General features: G+C 41.7%; 6 protein-coding genes across 7 annotated transcripts in view; 5 read left to right on the top strand and 1 right to left on the bottom strand.

The window, feature by feature from the left end:
• Nucleotides 1-827: 827 nt before the first annotated feature.
• On the top strand, nt 828-3,937 carry LOC109465330 (slit homolog 1 protein-like). Its single transcript, XM_019762540.1, has 2 exons — nt 828-853; nt 2,448-3,937. Exon 2 carries the CDS (start codon nt 2,480-2,482, stop codon nt 3,329-3,331), a length of 852 nt encoding a protein of 283 aa, XP_019618099.1. The 5' UTR covers nt 828-853; nt 2,448-2,479; the 3' UTR covers nt 3,332-3,937.
• A 99-nt stretch (nt 3,938-4,036) lies between these two features.
• On the bottom strand, nt 4,037-5,447 carry LOC109465209 (protein slit-like). The gene is made up of 2 exons (XM_019762355.1): nt 5,377-5,447; nt 4,037-5,091 (listed from the first exon to the last, which is right to left on the bottom strand). Exon 2 carries the CDS (start codon nt 5,048-5,050, stop codon nt 4,037-4,039), a length of 1,014 nt encoding a protein of 337 aa, XP_019617914.1. The 5' UTR covers nt 5,051-5,091; nt 5,377-5,447.
• A 533-nt stretch (nt 5,448-5,980) lies between these two features.
• On the top strand, nt 5,981-11,984 carry LOC109465316 (protein jagged-1-like). Of its 2 annotated transcripts, XM_019762522.1 has the most exons (16): nt 5,981-6,332; nt 6,632-6,728; nt 6,989-7,166; nt 7,583-7,746; nt 7,961-8,074; nt 8,369-8,482; nt 8,670-8,783; nt 8,967-9,080; nt 9,238-9,351; nt 9,550-9,657; nt 9,781-9,894; nt 10,049-10,134; nt 10,298-10,337; nt 10,542-10,571; nt 10,708-10,826; nt 11,082-11,984. In XM_019762522.1, the coding sequence occupies exons 1-16, from the start codon at nt 6,021-6,023 to the stop codon at nt 11,340-11,342; spliced, it is 2,079 nt and encodes a 692-aa protein (XP_019618081.1). In that variant the 5' UTR covers nt 5,981-6,020; the 3' UTR covers nt 11,343-11,984. The 2 variants fall into 2 exon arrangements, with proteins under 2 accessions (XP_019618081.1, XP_019618082.1); XM_019762523.1 differs by lacking the exon at nt 10,542-10,571.
• A 635-nt stretch (nt 11,985-12,619) lies between these two features.
• On the top strand, nt 12,620-14,155 carry LOC109465234 (leucine-rich repeat-containing protein 4-like). The gene is made up of 2 exons (XM_019762377.1): nt 12,620-12,753; nt 13,029-14,155. The coding sequence occupies exons 1-2, from the start codon at nt 12,749-12,751 to the stop codon at nt 14,014-14,016; spliced, it is 993 nt and encodes a 330-aa protein (XP_019617936.1). The 5' UTR covers nt 12,620-12,748; the 3' UTR covers nt 14,017-14,155.
• An 881-nt stretch (nt 14,156-15,036) lies between these two features.
• On the top strand, nt 15,037-17,515 carry LOC109465208. Its single transcript, XM_019762354.1, has 5 exons — nt 15,037-15,374; nt 15,534-15,606; nt 15,849-16,166; nt 16,948-17,054; nt 17,250-17,515. The coding sequence occupies exons 1-5, from the start codon at nt 15,099-15,101 to the stop codon at nt 17,499-17,501; spliced, it is 1,026 nt and encodes a 341-aa protein (XP_019617913.1). The 5' UTR covers nt 15,037-15,098; the 3' UTR covers nt 17,502-17,515.
• Nucleotides 17,516-18,421: 906 nt separating this feature from the next.
• LOC109465207 overlaps nt 18,422-20,986 on the top strand; it is a 4,939-nt gene continuing 2,374 nt past the window's right edge. The window contains exons 1-2 of the mRNA XM_019762352.1: nt 18,422-18,757; nt 20,793-20,903. Of these exons, the coding sequence (XP_019617911.1) occupies nt 18,422-18,757; nt 20,793-20,903 (447 nt within the window). The remainder of the gene's footprint in view (nt 18,758-20,792; nt 20,904-20,986) is intronic.

Below are 20,986 nucleotides of genomic sequence, written 5' to 3'. Positions count from 1 at the left end.
CATTTAGCATTTCACTCTATTGCAAAGAGTGTATGAGTGCGCCCATGTGTGTGTTTGTGTGTGGATGGCGTTCAGCACCAAGGACAGGTACTATATTTGCGTGTTTTGCTATGTGTATGAGTACGCACGCATGAGTAGGTGTGTGGATGGCGTTCAGCACCAAGGACAGGTACTATATTTGCGTGTGTTGTTATGTGTATGAGTTATCCATGTGTGTGTTTGTGTGTGGATGGCGTTCAGCACCAAGGACAGGTACTATATTGACCTGCATGAGTATGTGTGTATTTGCGCGCGCGTGTGGATAACATTACATTATAACGCCATCCAGTAGTTCGCATGCAAGTCTCGTGCTATCCGCTAGTCTGCGCTGTTCACAAATACTAGTAGTCATTGTCAATAAACAATAAACAACGTAAACATGAAGGCGTGCAAGGAGCAAAAGTTGGAATAAGAATTATTTGAGACACTTATTATCACTTATAGTGATAAAGACTCAACACACATATACGCGCGGTAATACAGATGTTATGTTGTGGGGAAGCACTTTACCATCTAATCAGAAAGTTGTTGCGCTTTAGAAAATATTGACAAAACCATTTTAGTACTAGTGTTTCTGTGACTATTTCAATTAATCCCGAAATCAATATAAAACACATAATAACACAACCAGATAGATATTTTTATCCACTGCAGTCACCTTGAGTATGACATCACATTTATTGATATGAATTATTGATATGATTGCGTGCATGTGCCAGAGGTTACCATGCCATGTTACCAAATCATTTTATTACTAACGACAGTTTTACATAGCGAGCACACAATTTCGCGGAAAGCAGGATAGCTTTCACAGGTAAGAAAGGTATTATTTCTGCTGCACTTATTCTCTATCTATTCGCATCAATGACAAGCATATGTTAGTTAGCAAAGTCGAGAAAGCATACACTACTTGTCCTGTTGAAGACTCGTGCTGAGAAAAAAACTATTCATGTAACGTTAACGTTAACGATAGGACAAAGGAGTATCAGTGATGGTAGGAAGAATGTTATTGTCTCATGCGGGCTGCAAGACAGAACAGGATAAGCGCTACAAATCTAATATACTAACGCTTCGATAGGCCAGAAATATGCACTTTTGTGTGCTTACAGAGCATAGCTTTTCCTTAAAACGCTCTTAGCTGTGACATTGAAAAGGACATTACGTAGGGCCTTGTTGTTTTTTCAAACCCTCCATGGTCTTTATGTTGTGTCAACAGTACATGTGGATTTACTACGGACTAATTTGTGACGTCTTTAACGTCTTTTCACGTCCCGTCTCACGCGTGTTAACACAGCTATCCTGTTACACACCTCACCTGTACTTACGGTGTGCAGGGTTGTAGGACATCAAACAACACAGGTCAGGGGGGCGTGCACAGGCTATTCACCTGTGTGTATAGGAAGCTAATTGACCTGAGTATCGCCAAGGTAACGGATTGATGTCACGCAGTCTGAAAAAGAAGAGGAAGCAGATTCTCTTCACAGAAGGGAAGTCGTTGGAAAATAGCATATTTGGTGGGTTATATGGCTCTGTTCAGGGGAACTTACAGTTCTATGGATGCCTTCGGGGGCCCTCTTTGGGGTGTTCTTACTTCGGTGACCTTGGCAAAGGCAAAACAGGTTTGTGTATCTTCATTTTAGAAAGCAGAACACTTTTGGGTTGGAGTTCTCAATGTTTGTTGAAACGATAGTCTTTCACTTCCTGTAGTGTGTGTATGGGGAGGGGGATCCCCCTGTCTGTTCCCGGTAGGTGTAACGGTTCTAACGATGAACTTGATTTGTCAAAAACAATGGACAAGGAAGTGTTTCGCTCAAATATCCCAGCGAGTCTATTTGTAAGACGAACGTACCGAACATTCGAATAGACAAATTTCGTTGGAATCTAGCTCGATCGAACACCAACCGTCGTGTCGACATTTCAGTCGACGTCCTTCTGTGGGGACTCAAGGTTAGTAGTAACTGGTAGGCCCGTGTTGTATCTAGAACAGCGCTTTATCCAGCACCTTCCTCAAGCACGGTTCTGGATAGTCCACGCATATCCAAAAACCTGCCTTTGGCAAATCTACGTTCTTGGATACGCGAAGACTATCCAGATCCGGGCCTGATCCTACCCTAACCAATTCACATGTTTCTGAATAGCGCGCTACCGTTTGTTTATGCCAACTTTGCATACGCCCATCTGTAAGTTAAAGGTTTTTAACGTAGCAGCCCCGTCCTTAATATAGTTAATTTGGTATTTAGATAATCCCAGAAACATTTTTGGTACAATTGGGAAGGAATGGAGAAGCGTCCTAACGCTGTATGCTATCCTACACTGTGATTTCACAATCAAAGAAAACTTCAAACAGGCATGTTTTTTTAAGCTAAAAGTGTGGAACTGGTACTAATACTGTGTGTTTCTTTCTACAGTTCTCTATTTGAAGTGGCCCTAGAGTGAAGCCATGGCTGTGGTTCGGAGTTTAGCGGAAGTCTTCCCGGTACTTCTGACGGCGTTTATCGCGGTCTCCGCCGCTGACCCCACCTGCCCCTCCCCCTGCACCTGCACGGACATGTACGGGGAGCTGACCGTGTCCTGTGCCGGCCAGGGACTCACAGAAATCCCGCCCAACATCCCCACAGACGTCATGTGGCTGAACCTCAAGTACAACAACATCACAAGGATAACCAGCAACAGTTTCAGAGGGTTACAGAACCTACGTGGCGTGGACTTAGCCAAGAACAACATCAACCACATCTCAACTTCCGCATTCAGAGATCTACAGCGTCTACAAACCGTGGACATTTCCGTTAACCAGCTATCCACACTGTCAGAGGAAGTCTTTAACGCTTCTATCACATCAGCGAGACAGGAACAGAGAAACTTCTTCGTCTATATGTCTGATAATCCGTGGAACTGTGACTGTGGGTTAAAATGGCTGGCAGAGAAACTCAAAACTGGGTCTCACCACTACAGTAATAGACTGATAACATGCAACAAGCCCGAATATTTGAGTGGAAAAGAGTTAGAAAATGTACCGCTAGATCGTCTAGTTTGTGCACCAAAACTTGGAGCAGACTTAAACGTAAATTTCATGGAAGTATTCAATACTGTAACGCCTACTCCTACTAGTAAACCACTGCTGAGGGAACCGGATAAGTACAGGACAGATAAAATGTCGTTTAACATAGCCCTGGGCACTGCTGGAGCGGTGATTGTCATTATTGTAGTGGGTGTAAAAATACACGAGTTTTACAAACAGAAATGTTCACATCGCCGACAGCCTGTCATGGAAGACTTAGAAACACTGGTTTAAAAGAAATATTCAATTTTAAGTACTAGTAATCATAACTTTTTTTTATGTTTAACTTTCAAGATGGACACACAAAAAAAACAAAAGTCAAGATCGATTCACAACAGGTATTGTATAGAATCACACAATGTTGCACATCTGTTAGAATACACTATAGATAGTTACATTGTAGACACTACAGCAGAAACCATAGAGTGTGCCTTCTTAAAGATAGCAAACTTAGACTGTATGACTTTAGTATCAATAAAATAGAGTTGTCTTGTATATAGATTAATGCCTTATTCAGATAAGGGCCAATACGGCGAAAATGTTATAGATTTTATATTTATTGTGTCAATTTCAAGTTATAGTTTGTGTACTTTATTGTCAAGTCTATGGATGACACCTGCCCATGTTGTACATATATAGTAAGGATTGTAAATGTATCCTGATTTCAATAGAAAGTATATGTTCTAATCTTTATGTAAATGTAAAACACCACATGTACACTGATAGTCTTTAAACCATTGTATGTCATTACAAATACCACTGCATGTACAAAGCACAACAACGAGGAAAGTCTCTGAAATAAGCTTGGAACTTCTACACTGCAACACACACCGGATATGTATAAAGTAACTGATCTTTTACTACAGAAATTACAACATTTTGTGAATACAAATAAAAAGGAAAAACAAACTTAAAACTTGGATGATCGGATGATCTGACTTAGTTGATTGGAGATGATACTTCTAGAAATTGATATATTTCTGTATCAAGGGGAGGCTCATAACTCTTCAGTAGTTCCACTAATGTAGCAAGAGTAGCCTGTTCGCCATTTTTGTTCCTCCAAGAGAGGAGCATGGCACGTATTTGTCCCCTCATGTTTCTGTCGTTATTTCTGATAAACTCATCTACTTCAGCCCTTGTGAAACCTAGGTGAGTTGCCAAACTCTCCCATTCCATTCCAAGCTTCCCAGACAATTTGATTAACTGTTTCGTAACTGGGTCTGTGCCCAGAAGGGTGTACCTGTTCCTTTTCTTACATATGTATACGATGGCTGCAATTATCAAGATTACGGCTAAGCTGATTATAGGAATGCCTGATATCCAACACAATTTCCTTTTGCACCAATAGTCTCGAATATCTACAGTTCGTATATCCTTATCTTTCGGGACTTGACAGCGAACTCCCATCCAGACACTGGGACCCCAGTGTTTCACTTGTTGTTTCAGCCACAGGATGTTACAGGTACAGTTAAACGTGTTGACAGAACAGTCACACAGACTGTTCAACTGAATCCCGCCACACTCAGAGTCGCAGTCGAAAGGGTTCTCACTTAGGTCCACGTACCCGAGACGTGTCGTGGCGTTACCGAACGTTCGCGGAGAGACGCTCGTAAACTTGTTCCTGCTCAGATCGAGTTCGTATAGACGTGGAAACACCTCTAGTGTTCCTTCTATCTGGGTGATTTCGTTAGACGGAAGTTTAAGTCCTCTCAGCTTCTTGAGGCCACCTAACACATTCAGATTCAGAACAGGTAGTCTGTATCCCGTCAGTGTGAGGAAGGTTGTATCCGGCGGCAGTTTATTGCGAAGGGATGTTGAGCCATTCCCGCTGCAGGCGACATTCAAGTCTACCAGATATTCAGTACAAGTGCAGCCCACAGGACAGGTAGACACACGCGACGACACAAACGAAGCCACGAACACGACAAGCCAGTACTTAGACCACCTGGGCATTTTACCTTGGTTACCGTGGTTCAAGTGAGCTGACAGGATTCCTGTAGAAAACAGGTTTAAAAGTTTTGTAAGAATCCCAAGCTGTAAAAAGTGGAATGAAGTCGTATTTAACGCTTGTCATAAAAAGTCAAGATGGCGCCGAACTGCAGTAACTTCCTCTTTTTTTCGGCTCACTTGTTCGGAACATTCCTATGAACTGTTCAGTAGCATTTGTCGGCAATTTTATACATTAACTGATTAACAGGTCTCCAAGCTGGATCAAAAGTCAAGGAAAAGTACAAAAGACGTAAATACGAATGACTACAAACTGTAGCAAGGTATCTCACCTCAACAGGTTGGTGTTCCTTCACAAAATGGTACACAGGCTGGCGAATAACCAATGACCCTTGGCGACGTGCCAGACTCAATGTTGTCTTTCTAGTGTCATTTGTCACCACAGTTGAAGAAAGCTCATCGCCTATTGGTTATACGAGTCGTACTTGTCACAGGGTAGTTGTGACCCCCAACTAGCGTTTAGTGACAGTGGCTTTTGCATATTGGCTACGGCTGAAAGGGTCTCTGTGAACCACCAGCGCAGTGGAGGGTGGGAAGGCAAAAAAGATACGCTGTCTGTTTACCTACGCCTTTGCCACGCCCCCAAAGGTGTTGCACAATAAGTCAAGCCCTGGCAGGGGCACCAGGTAAAACTTTTTCTCGGAAATCTTGCACCCAGTCTTCGTATCCTTGGTGATCGGTGTTCCAGAGGCCTATACCAAGACTTGCAAGCGTATACATCGTGTTTAAGGCGGCAAATTCTGGTTTCTTCAACTGGACTTAAAACGTCTATCGTGCATATTCAGGCGACTGTTTTGGACGCACGCCCACGTTGTGAGGTAAAGTCGCCGAGGCTTGCTGGGCACCGTCGCGCACAAGGCATGGACAGACAGCTGCGTTCGGACACAGAGAATGTTACACTAACTTTACCGTGAACATGGATCTGGAAAACGATAAATCTGCAAAACAAGATGCGCAATTCCACGAGGGAGCTGAGACAAAGGCAAACCACAGAAAACACGACAGCACCTTTTCTGTGTTGTTGTTGTTGTCGTTCTTCGCGTTTATCGCGTTGAATGGAGTGGGGTACATGCACCTAGCCAGACGCCTGGCGTATGTTGAGGGCCAGCTGGCTTCGCAGTGTGTCCAACCTGCCAGTGGACAGTTAGTAAGCGAGACTGCAAGACAAGACCACGGTGGCGTCGAGAAGTTTGAACAGAGTTGGGGACAACGACTTAACAGTGAACAGGTATGTCAGAGTGTAATACTTCTGTAAGAGGGTGCCATGTTGTTGTGAATATCAAATTTCAAACTGGTGCTATTGAAAATGAAAGCAGTGAACGACGACTTGTCAAATGAATGTGTCAAGGACCTTACAACCCCATAACGGAACGACTTGTTTACGTGAATTTTCTCCTAGCCATAATTCAAGGGTCATGATGCAAGTATCAACTTCTTGTGTGGTCTAATATCTTTCTGTAGACAAAGTTTACACAGTAATGCCAACAAGTTATTTCCAAATAAGAATGTTTTGTGTCGTAATTCTAGCAACAGACGGTCGCCCTCCAACCGTCACCCTCTCTCCACCTTAACATGGCGAGGTTAAAACGATCAGAAGATGTGTCTTCTGCAGGGAAATGGGAAGGTAAATGTTATGGACTTTTTATATCGCATTATGTACATGTATGCACATGAACAAGCTTTTCCATGCTATCATGTGTGCCCATGAATATGGGCAGTTTTTCCTGTGCAAAAAATACGTTTAGGTCTGTTTTTACTGACTTTGAATTTTGCATCACTGCAAACTAATATTTGAATATTTACAATTTCGACAGACATCAAATTTTGTCCCAGAATTTCGTCTTCTGTTTTTTTTAAGTTGCTGATTTTATATATACGCCGTAGTGCGTATCTTCCACCCTAAAAGTGCACACGGCAGAAGGCACAAGCGACACCACGTCATGGCTAAAGGTGTAGTGGAGGTGAAAATTGGCGGGGAGTGGGGCAGGATCTGTGACCGGAACTGGGGCATGACTGAGGCTAACGTGGTGTGCAGATACCTCGGGTACGGCGGTGCAACCAGGTATATGTCTGCATTTTCTCAGCAAAATATCGCAGGATGGAGCTACTATGATCAGTATTTGTCATGACCTTAAAAACCCTCCATTAACCTTTGAGGTTTCTGGTTTCCATTCTTGCATATTCTCTTTACCATTTACAACAAAATGATTCATTTTATGTGCAAATATGTGCAAAAAAAATCAACAATACTACATTACTAAGGAAACTATCACTACTACTGCTGCAGGATAAAACATATTCATGTTTAGTTTGTCGTCCTTCTTTATATTTATCTGATATGCTACCTTTACAGAATTAGGTTTACTTTCTAGTCTTTTGATATATGTGTGTCGTAGGACGCACAGAGATTGTACATGACATGTCACAGTGTACATATAGTTGCACAGATGTGGTGAATGTTACTATTATCTACTACAGGTCCTATAGGAAGGCTGCAGCTAATTTTGGGGACTACTTTAGTCCAGAATTTTCCCTGAGTGATGTGGATTGTACGGGAACTGAACAATCCCTCCAGGAGTGCTATCATGACTTTGACACCACGTCGTGTAGAGGCAAGTTCACGGCCGGAGTGAGATGTACAGGTACGACGAAGTTTTACGAACTCTCAACGATGAATTTGACTGCACCAAGCGATTATGCACAATCTAATTCCGTAGAGTGTACTCTGCACCCACGACAGTAAAGTATAGAATGGCTAGAAATCAATTATTATGCTCATGATCAAGTTGAATGGCCTGCCATTGTAAGATCTATGCAGACATGTAGGTTATAAGAATGGCTGTTTGTATCCTCTAGTTGCAGACGAGTGCGCGTCTAACCCGTGTCAGAACGGTGGGACCTGCCGTGACGGGCTGGACCGCTACACGTGTGACTGTCAGCCGGGCTGGGACGGCAGGGACTGCGAGACCGGTAAGTCTCAGTTTTGTTTGCTAACAGATGACACTGCGTTTGTGTTATAGTTTGTAGTGCTGTAACTTTTCTGCGGCAAATTTCCATCATTATTAGTATCGACTATCGAGCCATAAAGTGCACCAGTTTAACTTCGGCAAAACTACAGAAGACGTTCCAGTGCAAACTATAATACGTATCAATATCTCAGAATAGGCCACACCACAAAAAGAATTCTTAGATCATACAGCGGCCAGGTGAATAAAAGTTGACGATATGTAACAACGTACAGTATTTCTCTCTCTGTTTTGTCAGAGATCAACAGGTGTTCGTCTTCTCCGTGTAAGAACAACGCCACCTGTCATGGCGGACAGTACGAGTACAGCTGTCAGTGTGCTGCAGGGTGGGAGGGGAAGGACTGCGACATCAGTGAGTACTGCAGCTTTATAATCCATAAATTTGCACGGTTTGTATACTTTGAATTCAGTGAAGTTACAATTTTTTCCTGTATAAAGTAAAGGAATGCATTTTAGGACAACTTTCGTCTCCCCTCTTCCCCCAGTTTTAACTATTACCACTATTCTATTAAGATGACAGTTTTCTTGTTTCGCCACAGATACAGACGAATGTGTGTCCAGTCCATGTCAGAACGCAGGACAGTGCGTAGATGGACAGCGTGGATACACATGTGTGTGTGAGCCTGGGTGGGAGGGCCTGCACTGTGAGACTGGTGAGGGGTGTTCCTCTCATGTTTATTTTCTCATCAAGTTTAGATGGGTTGTTCTCAACTTAATTGACATAAGCTTCCTGCTGGTTTTCACAATCTAAACATAATTAGTCCAAAATGATTTGCAACTGAGTAAATGTAATACAGATACGGTTTTGATGATTTCTCAATGTAATCTTTTACCAGAGGTTGACGAGTGCCTGTCCAACCCGTGTAAGAATGCAGTGAAATGCCAAGACCTTCAGAATGGCTACAGGTGCGACTGTCAGCCCGGCTGGGAAGGTCACAACTGTGAAATCAGTAAGGCATTACTGTAAATCACTGTGAAATGTGTCAATGAAAAGACTGTTATTTTCAGTAGTATAAAAACACAGTGAATGTTGCATGTGGCATTGGTAGTGTGCACTGTACTTACCACTTCTAACGACGTCTCTGGCATCAATATTTTCCACCACAGACACAGATGAATGTGAAGCGAACCCCTGTAAAAATAACGCCACCTGTTTGGACGGAGTCAATACCTACAGCTGTGTGTGTGCTCCGGGGTGGGAGGGACAGGACTGTGACATACGTGAGTTAACGTTACTGAAAAGATATATCAATAATCCCCCAAATTAACGTGCACTTGATTTCAGCTATATAACAAAACTATATCATGATATACCATACCTTAGGGCCTGCCATGCAAAATTTAAGTACCATATCACAAGAAGCTGCATTAAATATTGATGATTAGTTTAATTAATTATTGGCCTTTTTTTACCCCCAGACAACTGTGCCTCTGACCCATGTAAGAACAACGGAACATGCCACGTGACCACAGACGGATACAAGTGCGCATGCGCACCTGGGTGGCGAGGACATCATTGTGAAAACAGTAAGAACATGACAAAAAAACTTTTCCTAAATGGACAGATGCATTTTATGAAAGATCGAATGACTAGAAGAATTTTTAGGAAATGTTTTGAAGCTTTCTGACCATTGTGTTATCCCCCTCCAGTGGAGAATGTGTGTGAGTCTAACCCCTGTCAGAACCACGGCACGTGTCATAACGGTGGAGATCACTACATCTGTAGGTGTTCACAAGGCTGGGGCGGGGTTCACTGTGAAACCGGTACGTGCAACCGTGAACCAAGCCTCACTGGTATAAGGAAGTTTTGTCAATGACTGTAAAATCGTACATAAATGGCTTTTGTGAAAGCGTCTTGATAAAAATAGAAGAAAGGCTGTTTAAAAACACTTAAACATTTTTTCTCTCTCTCTAACAGTCAAAGCCGAAAATGAGCCCAGTGCTTTAGTGTCACCCAATGCGTCATCGACCCACGGACATCTCGTCATGGACTCTGCACACAAGGTATTCTTTTCTGTCCTGGCGGGTTACTTTCATGCCGAAAGAGGCCGTCTTTTCCTAAAAATTTTCTGCTACGAAGCTATATAGACAGCTAAACTCTAGTCACTTGCTGCCTGATGTCAATAATGAACATATATCTTGCTATTTCTTGCTATGTTTATTACAGAAGTCGTCCTCAGCCTGGGTTCACATAGCGGCCAGTTCAGGTATGTAGTTACGCTCTGTCTCAGTAGTTACGCTATTTTTGTAGATAAAACACGGAAATTTACGTCTTGTACATTAACAAACTGCTTAAAGATAGTGGAAGATTGGATGTTCAAACTCTAAACAGGTAGTTGTTATTAATAAGTGACTGCTTGGACATTTTACAAGAAACGTGATGTTAATTGTTCATTTTCTATTTTAACTAGATTCTAGTGACCAAACAGTTACGATTAAGGGTAAGTATTTCTTCGCTCATCACATTTTGTTTTACGTTGAACATTTTACACCTTGTAAACTCTATTGGTTTCAATGAAACAAAGATGAAATGTTTATGTGTTAATGGAAAAAATGTCATGTGCACAAATTATACAGCTGGCCATGGGGTGCTGGCAGGCCACTGGAATACGGACACGATTAACTCCAAAAAATTCCACTTTGACAATGGAAAGTTGAAGATACTGGAAGAAGGGGACTACTACATATACGGCCAGGTACGATCTGACCAAAGCATGTAACGTTCTTCAGCATCTTGTCTCCATGTTTTTTATGAAGGTATAGTAAAAGCTTAATGAATGACTAGCATATCCACACTGTCAGGTACTAGGTTCCATTGAAATATATTACTTTATGCATCGAAATTAAGATATTGATATTTATTGCATTTGCATTGCTCAGTCTATCAGGTTCATTTTTTTCACTTTTATTAGTTTTCAACCTCATTGATATGGACTATGATTGATTTTCAGATTCATTTTATCGAAAATGAAGTACTCGCCTCCAACACCAGCTACAATGTCATGGTGGCAAGTGAACATCGCGGCAGACCACACCAATTCCTGACATGTATGCATGAGATGTATGGAACCCCACCATACAAAACGTGCTTCACAGCGGGCATGCGCAAACTGCACAGAAAGGACATTGTCTATCTGTACGTGCCGTGTAACAGCTGTGTCATCGCTCTGAGCCCAGACACCACGTTTTTCGGCCTTATGAAGATTAATTAGATTTCGTAGTTGACTTTCTTCAAAGATTCAAATAGCAAAATATCAACTAGGTTTCCTTCATGTACCTAATAGTATCTAATTGCAAGCTTACAATAACAGGATATTTTAGTATAAAACTAATATGGAGACGTATCGTATGTTTTGTATCAACATATCATAGCAAGGTGATGTCATGACTAGTATGTTTTGATTTTTGTGTTTTAGGCATAACGTCTATACAATAGACATACTATAGAAATGATCCTAAGACTATGATATATATAATAGAGACGGAATGAAAGCTTGTAATTGTCATTGAAAAATTGCCCACGGAGCCTGAACTGTGTTGCAGCTAGTTCACTGCCAACTTTGGATTTATATGTACATGTATATATTGGCGAAGTTAATACTTTTAGATATAGAAATAGATACCACCATACGAAAATGGTAGTTAATAAAATCTATATTATTGCTGGTTTGGTTCGACGTTTTGACTCTGTAATAAAGCTTATAAAGGCACCGATGCATAGAAAGCAATAGTCATTTGATAATTATATATTTGAATATCTGGTAATGTTGGTTAAGCGGAAAATGTATACGTATACATTTCTGTAAATATTCAGAGTCATAACTACAGCTCAACATTGACTATAAAGTGAATTATGATGGGTTTACTGTACTGTTTGATTTTGAGTTGTGTAAATAAATCATTCAGTCACTGGCTACTTCTTCTAGATCTCTTTTTCCGTGTGCTCTAAATAGAACAGTTACGTTAAGAAATAACGCATGAAATAGATATCGGCGGAGGGGGGAGAAGAAGTAACGAAATGCATAACCCTGAGGAAAAGCTTGTTTTCAAGTTCTCTGTAAACTTTGTGTTGGAATAAAGTTTAACCTTTTTACTATGATTACTACCAACACAGATGAACTTTCATGATAATGCTTAGCATATTGTCTATGGCCTGTTAATCAAACCACGGAAATAGCATTTTCATTTATCCTGCTATATAGTACACTAGCTATATATATTCTACTGCAGTTTACTCCATCCATGAGCCTACACGTGTCCATACGTAATTGCCCTGTGAAAGTGAAACAGGTACAGAGGCTGTATTTCCTCCCAGCCTTGCCAGCCAAGCCTATTTGACAGTGATAGATGATCGGTAACAACTATAATTGACAAGCTCCAGGGGGACTGTCTGAATAGCATTCCTATTGTATGCATGACTTAATACCAGGTAACGTCTGGCAACAAGCCAATGTCACCTGACACCGCCGTACTTGGCGTAAAGGAGAAAAACAACAAAATGGCGCACTACCAGTCGGTCTTCACGAGTAGGCGTTCCCAGTAGCCGAATTGCCCTTGCAAAGGACAGATTTGAACAGTGCATAACTGCAGTCAGAGACAATGTTCAACACCTAACGTAATGAGGTTAGTAGTAGATTAGTAATACATTGTGTTCTGTCACATGCTGTTAAAATGCGCACCATGTTTGGTGTACCTTACACCATGCTCCCCTAAGGTGTACTAACAGAATGTTGGAACACCGCCATTTTTACCCGTCGATCATTAGGTGCATTCTCTTTCATTTTATACATCTCTTGGCAACTTGTTTTGATATGATTGAAATAAAGGATTCGGCATGGTCATATTAAAACAATGTTTGCGATATTTTAATTTTGTGTCTCTGTTTTTACACAACACAGAATGTACATCTTGAGCAGACTGCACACGACCGCAGTGCTTGTACAGGAGGTTTGTTACCTGTTGCTGTCCGTGTTTGTGCTGGTCGAGACGGACGAGTCAGAGTGTCCACCACCCTGCTCGTGCGCTGACCAGTACTCGGAGCTAGTGGTAAGCTGTGGAGGGCGAAATCTCGCGAGAATTCCCGCACACCTCCCGTCAACCACCACCTGGCTCGATCTGAAGTATAACAACATCACCAAGGTCACATCGAAGAGCTTCAAGGACACAACCCAAGTCAAAGGCATCAACCTGAGTCACAACAGAATCCATAAGATATCAGTTAATGCCTTTAAGAAGCTGAAGCACCTGGATACGATTGATCTGTCTCAAAACCTACTGAAAACCATCTCTTACGATTTGTTCAAAGTTCCCATAGAATCAGCCGTAAGAGATGCCAGACGGTTCTTTGCTACACTGGCCATCAACCCATGGCTGTGTGATTGTAGATTGGCCTGGTTGGCAGACATGTTCAGAAATGGCTCCCACATGTTCAGTAGTAGGCTCGTTACATGTGATGCACCTAAAAGGTTGAAAGGGTTAGATGTGGAAGATGTGCCACGTGAAAAATTGTGCCCAATCGCAACAATCGCACCGGATGGTGTAAGGGATAACAGCACATTGCCCATGTCACAGGATCAGTATAACAGCACATTGCCCATGTTACAGCATCAGTATAACAGCACATTGCCCATGTTACAGCATCAGCATAACAGCACATTGCCTATGTCACAGCATCAGCATAACAGCACATTGCCTATGTCACAGCATCAGCATAACAGCACATTGCCTATGTCACAGAGTCAGGCGACAGGAAGAAATCTTATTCCAATGTTTGTATCAGTGCCCATTATTGTGTTGTTGGTAGTTACAGTCACAGGAGCGTATGGGAGATGGGGAAAAAGGCATAGGTATGAGCCAGTACCTATGTCATCCATTGCGAATTCCTAATAAGCTTTGGTTTGAATTGTATTTAAAAATGAACTATTCGGAATGTTGTTCACTGCCATGTTCTGTATTGTACAATTGTATAAAGGTGCAGAAATGTCTGATCGTACAAATAAATATAGATGTCTGGTTGTGTGTACTATTAACGGTAAATGTGTGAGTGTATATATGAATATTTGCCTTTGGAAGAACCATGTAATAATATATATAATAAATTGTCTGTATGCTGTGTACTGTTTAAATTTGTTTCGTAATCTTTTACTACAGCCTTAGTTAATGCAGGTCTGCTGGGATCAAAACCCGTAGAAATACGTAGCACATATAAATAGTAATACGTATAAAAAGATCAAGGGTACATCTTTGAGATTCAATCATCAAGAAGGATTAACACGTTGCGCAAGTAACGCTAGGATTGTGCAATGTCAAGGTAAAACGTTATACATTTATGTAGTCTCCAATTTCCGTGTTTTCAAGGGCTTGTTAAGTGACCCATGGCCACCAGTATGGGCCACCTGTAGTCGAATACCAAGAAAAACCGTCAACAACAATGAAATTTCGACGTACGAAAGATGAACTCGGCAATTCACAGAGGCTGACGTATCACCATATCACTTTTCCCAGAAAATCGTAAACATGTGCAACGCCATTATCCACTTCCATTTCTAATTCGTAAATTGGTATTGAGATAATGATGGCTATTTTTGAGTAAATGATCATGCGAGGCAGAATCCTTGCTTCCTTTTGTTAAAAGAGAAATGAACGTTTGGCAATTTGCTAGTATTTTGGGATTTCATAGCGCACGAGAGTGAAAGTACACCTTCAAATTCAACTAGCAAATGTGCTTAAGGGGGCTTTGTATGGGTCCCGGCAAGAACAATATTTACCCCCAGTAGGGGGCGTGTACGGTGTAGTGTTGTTGGGGTTTCTTTTCAACCACGTCAAAACATCGCTTGGGGCAAAAGCCGAGCGTATTTTGCAGACGCGCGCCTCTGATGACTTCTCGGTGTCAGCGCGACAACAGACGTTACAAGCGATTGTGACAAGACAACAGATCACAATCTATCTTATTAGCAGTCAATCTTAGCATGCACGGTTGCAAACACGACGGAGACATGGGGTTTACTGATGAAAACAAGCAAAATCTGCGGTTCGTGTGGGTTGTTCTGGTGGCTTTCCTTGTCGTGAACGGTGTTGTTTACGTCCATGTGCTGGTCAGTAATGAGAGCCTGTCGGCTAGAGTTCGGGATTTAGAGGAGGAGATATATTCGTACCGTCTCTCGGTAGACCGTGGTGGTGTGGAAAGTCACATGCCAGAGAGTGAGCGCGCTGTGGAGCTAAACAACGATCTTATCCACAAGCAGGTATTTGTATTACATGCATATTTGAAAGCACCCACAAGTGTTGTCAAAGGCTATAATGTCCTGTGTAAATTCTAGAATTTCACTTTTATTACACTAGTGATAGAAGCCGTTAAAATCCAAGAATTAATAAAACTGCAGGATTTTGCGTCCTAATTCTAGCCACCGGTCAAGGTTCAGAGACGATCCTACCGAACCGAGTCAAGGGAAGAAAAGACTGTCATCAACGCCCCAGGTGACAAACACCTCTTTCTAACAGAACAGTTCTGAAAAATCTGGCGTAGAACCAAGTCTTTAGCTTTGATGTACATGTGCAGTTTTTATCATGATACATGTTTTTTAAGACCGATGATTATATCAGATTTATACAAACCATACAAACTGTAATCCCATTCATTCAACTTAGCTCAGAATAGTTGCGACATCTTGATTGTCAGGGACACGTTGTAACAAACTTAAAACTTGTTTCACTTTCAGTTCTGATAAACGCCAGACTTGTTGACGGAAAGACGAGTAACGAAGGGCGGCTGGAGGTACAGATGAAGACAGGAGAATGGGGGGCCGTATGTGACGACAGCTGGGACATTAAGGATGCTGATGTGGCGTGCAGACAGCTAGGTTACACAGGAGCAGTTCCTGGTACTGAGTACAGATCCTTTGGAGAAGGCAGTGGGGAGATCTGGCTGGATGACGTCTTCTGTACAGGGACCGAGTCTAACCTGGGAGAATGTCAACATAACGGATGGGGAAAACACAACTGTAGGCAAGACGAGGCTGTGGGAGTCGTTTGTGCAGGTAAACTATCTACTTTTTCTTGTTATCTAAAAGATCAAGAAGTCACATTGTCTCATCGTAAATATTCAATCACACCATAACGTTGTGTTTTGGAATAGATGTCAATGCTGGCGTCAAATTATGATTGTCGTGCTCCTTTTCATTGATTCAATATTATTACAGGGACGCGCAGACATCATAAGGAAAAGTTTTCTCATGCACAGGTAAACAAACCATTTTTACTAACTTTCTGGTTTAGTTTGCTGTCGTTAGCGCGACTTCACGCCAGAACAACAACACATATGTCTATGTGTACATGCTATTACTGTTACATGTATACATATCAGCATCCATGGTTGACAGTGCTGTTTGTCTATGAACAAAAAGATATACACAGATAACAATGATCTAGCTCTTGCATACTAACATAAGGGGAACAGTTCTATCTTATCTAAAAATAATCTTGGTTATTTCCCCCACAGGTATCTCTGTTGTCAGTCCACATCCTACCGAGGACAGGTAAGTAAAAACTGGGACTTCAGCCATCACTTATGATTGTGATGTTTACATTTACCGGCACAGCGTTAACTATACTCACACAACCCTTTAAGCTATTTCCATGTTTACCATATAACAGATACAAGGACAGGTTCTTCCTCCATTACGGTGAAAGGTAAGTGTAACAATTTTTTGTGTCAGATGTTTTGGTGAATTTAACATGGCAAACCCTTCCTCAGTCTTTTAGCCATTGTTATGCATGGGCACGACTTTGAATACTATACTATACGCGTCACTTTTTCAGAGGGAATCTTCACCCGATGGAACAAAGATATTCACGAGCCACGATTTGGGTTTGAGGATGGGAAGCTTGAGATTCTGGAGCCGGGAAAATACTTCGTCTACAGCCAGGTGAATAAGAAAATAATTCTATATTTAGAAATTGAGCATGTTCCGTGTGAAATTTGGATAGCCTAATTTTCTCATCACTGAACCCTTCTTACCAAATTTCTGTCACCTCATCAAAAGTATTCTTACTATGTCTCTTAAATTTCACATTTATAGAGCTTGATTGCTACTGACTCTCATTTAATCCACATCGAACAGGTGGAATTTACTGGGGACGAGAGTGATGCAGGCAGTAAATACTCCATATACGTAGGAGAGGACCCGTACCTGACCTGCATGTTACCGGTGTACGGGGACCCTCCGCGCCACACGTGCTACACAGGCGGGGTGCTGGACCTCAAGTACGGGGCCAAAGTCTACGTCTACGTGACGACAAGCAAGACGTGCAACATCGGCACGGATGTGGACAGCACGTTCTTTGGAGCCATCAAACTGTCTGCTAGTAACTAACTACACCATTGTGATTTCAGTCCTTTAACAGAAAGCTCTATGTACATATAGTTTTAAAAATGTAATCCAAAGATTTTAGACAGGTGTGACTATCTATTGGGGATAGACTGGTTTTTCCTATATCACATTGTGAATTGTAACATGATTGGTCAATTCTATATAGACAATGCAAAGTACGCTATCAACACTGCCAAGTCAGTTACGTACAATATTGAATAGCAATTAAGTTCAAGTTTATGAACCTGTAAAACAATCAATGTGGTTGCGTGTAATTGCTTTCATGTTTTAACAATGTCAGTTGTATCTAGTTTTGGTACGTATTGTGTTTCATTTCCACGTTGTAAATATCAACTTGTACACGTAAGAGTAACTATGCCAGGGCATGTTTTTCTATTAATCAATTTACATGTGTACGAAAATGAAGTAAGCCATAACACTAATATTGAATCGTGATAGTTGAACCTGATCAGAAGATGTTGGTCGGAGAAAATCGTCGTAATAACTATATCTTTGTCCACGTTTGTAAATATCATTGAAGGTTAAACAAATAAAAGACTGTTCTTCTTTACCACTGTCTTTTCTTATATTACTATGATCTTGGCTGCCTAGCTTACGACTTCATCATTAGACATTAGAAAGAAACATCGGTGTGTCATTCAGCAAGTACTGAAATGTAACACTAGTAGCTCTATTGACAGACCTGACTCTGTCAACTTGAAGGGACCGTGTTTTGTGTACATAACAATTGTTCACCTGATAGTTGAGAAGGAGTCGTTTGACAGCCACGGTAGTGGGGACAAATGAACAGGGCCTTGGTGGTTGCCCAGGGCAGTAACCCATAAACGACCTTTCGTTCTATGTTTGCAACTCGGTGCAGTTGCGGGGCCTTTTTGATCCAACAAAACGGCTAAAACATCAACATGGGTAAATACAGGGAAGACGTGAATTACGGGGACGAAACGCGACATGACGACAGAAGATGCCTACAGCTAGTTCTGGCTGGTACTGTCTGCCTGTTTGTGTGTTCCCTCCTTATGAACGTGCTTGTTTACGTTCACTTGACGGCGGCCATTGCAGACCAGACGGCGACCATTGCAGACCAGAGGGCGGCCATTGCAGACCTGTCACACAGACTCGGGGACGTCGAGGGGAGACAGGATTCCCACCGATCCACTGTCGATCTTAACCGGCAAACCGCTAAACTCACGGATGTCGAGACCGGTCAAGGCAACATACGAGACAGCGCCAGGAATCAGGTTAGACTGTCAATAGATACAGGCCATCTCAGTTCCATTGAAAAGCTCCTCGTTAGGCAATGCAACAAAACCTTTGAGGTATGGAAACGTGGGGCTTATTGACCTCAAAATTTCCTCGAAATTTTGTCGTTATTCAGGTTTATGACGGTGCATAAACTTTGTAGGTGTATCACATTTATCTGTCAGATATGAACTGCGTACTTGCCACGATTTATATTTCTAACAACATTTTTGGTCACTTTTTAGTCACAGACTCATTTCCCAAGACAGTCCCATCAAAGAGGAATAGTGAGAAAGAGGGATGGTAAGTTTTAAAACGTTTTGGAGCCTACATTTAGCCGTATCTCACTTTATGCCTAGTATTCATTGCATAGACATAGGCTGCGGAATAGGTTGACTCATCATGTGAGGATTAACTGTATTTTTGCCTGATTTCAAGCACGATCGACATGTGGTCAGGACGAGTACCAGTGGCAGTGCCTTGATGGCCACTGCGTTTCCTTGTATATCGTGTGCAACGGCGATGAAGACTGCCCCGACGGCTCGGACGAACTTCCGCTGAATTCAAATTGCTGTAAGTACTTCTTGACGACCAGATTTCTTCTTGTCATCAACGCCCCGAATAAAACTGTTCACTTTCTAACAGATTAGTTCTGATTAGTTTAATTCAGAATCGAGTCTCATAGATTGCTATCCATGTACAGATCTTTCACGACATAATTTTTTTTCAAGCCTAGTTATTCATGTCAGATTCACAAGAATCGTATTGACTATAATCTGTGCATTGAACAAGTTGCGACATCTCGATTTTCAGTGACACTCTGTGACCATGTCTTGCTTCACTTGCAGATCTGAATGTCAGACTTGTTGGCGGAAAGACACGTAACGAAGGGCGGCTGGAGGTTCGGGGGGAGTCAGGAAAATGGGGGAGCGTCTGTAACAATAAGTGGGACATAAATGATGCTGATGTCGCGTGCAGACACCTGGGGTACACAGGAGCAGTTAACGGTACGGAGGACAGCTTCTTCGGAGACGGACTACGGAAGATCTGGACTTTCTACTGTAAAGGGACCGAGGCTAGCCTGGAAATGTGTAGACGGCATCCATGGGCGTTGCTCTGTGAGCATGACCAGGACGTGGGAGTCGTTTGTGCAGGTGGATAGAAAACACTTTTATACTTAATTTCATACCATGGTATAGATGAAATATGATATTTTTCTTTGACTCTGGTGTCTCTTCTCCTTCTCCTGCCATTCAGTCAAAAGGATTCGATTTCTTCTTTTTTTTGGCAAATGATCTGAAATTTAGTGTGGAGGTAGAGTGAGCAAATACTCCTAGTGGTTTATATCCAGAAAAGCTTTTGAGGCTTTTGAAATTATAAAGTAAAGTAAAGTAAGGTAATAAGGTCTTTAGCCAAAAATTGTACGTTTTGCGCTCTGGATCACAGGTTCATCGTGATATATACACATGTACACTCCAGCATGATTATCCTTTTCCCTTTACTTTCTAGGTGTCTAATGCATATAATATTATTTACACAGCTGTCTATTTGAAAATGTTGGCTTAGACAGGGAGAAGAACTTTGACAGATTTTCACCACGACCATAGCTATTGAATATATATTTTCACATTCTTCTCTTCTCCCTTTCTTATATATATATATATATATGCCAATTATAACAGACGGTTGTGAAACACGCCGGTGCCAGAACAACGCCACCTGCCGACCGAATGAAGATGGTTTCACCTGTATCTGCACTAAAGGCTGGACCGGAAAGTATTGCCACAAGCGTGAGTAAATGTTATGTATTTTTTTGCAATATTGCATATAAACCCAAATATGAAAAGGTAAACATAAATGTTTCGACTAATCGTTTCGACTATCCGAGTTATAATAAATGTAAATAGATATCCCAACTTTTCATCTTTTCACCTTTACCAGAGAGCCTAATACAGTTGAATTCCAAGCAAGTAAAAGGGTGTTTTAGGGCGGTGAAGCTGTTGAAGTTTCTTCTTTTGGCTGTATTTTAAATAGACCACTGTGAAGGACACCGGTGCCAGAACAACGCCGCATGCCAACCGGAAGAACATGGTTACACCTGTATTTGCCCTAAAGGTTGGCGTGGAAAATATTGTCAAGAAAAGAGTGAGTAAATGTCATCTCAGGGTAAGTAGTAGACTAGTCTCATTAATTTCATACACATGTCCTTGAGGCTAAATTGTAGGCCA

Source organism: Branchiostoma belcheri, unplaced genomic scaffold (assembly GCF_001625305.1).
Source record: "Branchiostoma belcheri isolate BF01 breed outbred unplaced genomic scaffold, Haploidv18h27 scaffold15, whole genome shotgun sequence".
Lineage (NCBI taxonomy): Eukaryota > Metazoa > Chordata > Leptocardii > Amphioxiformes > Branchiostomatidae > Branchiostoma > Branchiostoma belcheri.
Note: the sequence above shows the minus strand (reverse complement) of the source record. Positions and strands in the feature narration are given on the sequence as shown.

Excerpts from the sequence above, each read along its gene's own strand:
- LOC109465209 (XM_019762355.1), bottom strand. The coding sequence starts at position 5,050 with ATGCCCAGGTGGTCTAAGTACTGGCTTGTCGTGTTCGTGGCTTCGTTT.
- LOC109465208 (XM_019762354.1), top strand. The coding sequence starts at position 15,099 with ATGCACGGTTGCAAACACGACGGAGACATGGGGTTTACTGATGAAAAC. Across the intron at positions 15,375-15,533 it reads ACGATCTTATCCACAAGCAG|CCACCGGTCAAGGTTCAGAG; the intron begins GTATTTGTATTA and ends TCCTAATTCTAG. Across the intron at positions 17,055-17,249 it reads AATACTTCGTCTACAGCCAG|GTGGAATTTACTGGGGACGA; the intron begins GTGAATAAGAAA and ends CACATCGAACAG.
- LOC109465316 (XM_019762522.1), top strand. The coding sequence starts at position 6,021 with ATGGATCTGGAAAACGATAAATCTGCAAAACAAGATGCGCAATTCCAC. Across the intron at positions 8,483-8,669 it reads GGGGAAGGACTGCGACATCA|ATACAGACGAATGTGTGTCC; the intron begins GTGAGTACTGCA and ends GTTTCGCCACAG. Across the intron at positions 10,827-11,081 it reads ACTACTACATATACGGCCAG|ATTCATTTTATCGAAAATGA; the intron begins GTACGATCTGAC and ends ATTGATTTTCAG.
- LOC109465330 (XM_019762540.1), top strand. The coding sequence starts at position 2,480 with ATGGCTGTGGTTCGGAGTTTAGCGGAAGTCTTCCCGGTACTTCTGACG.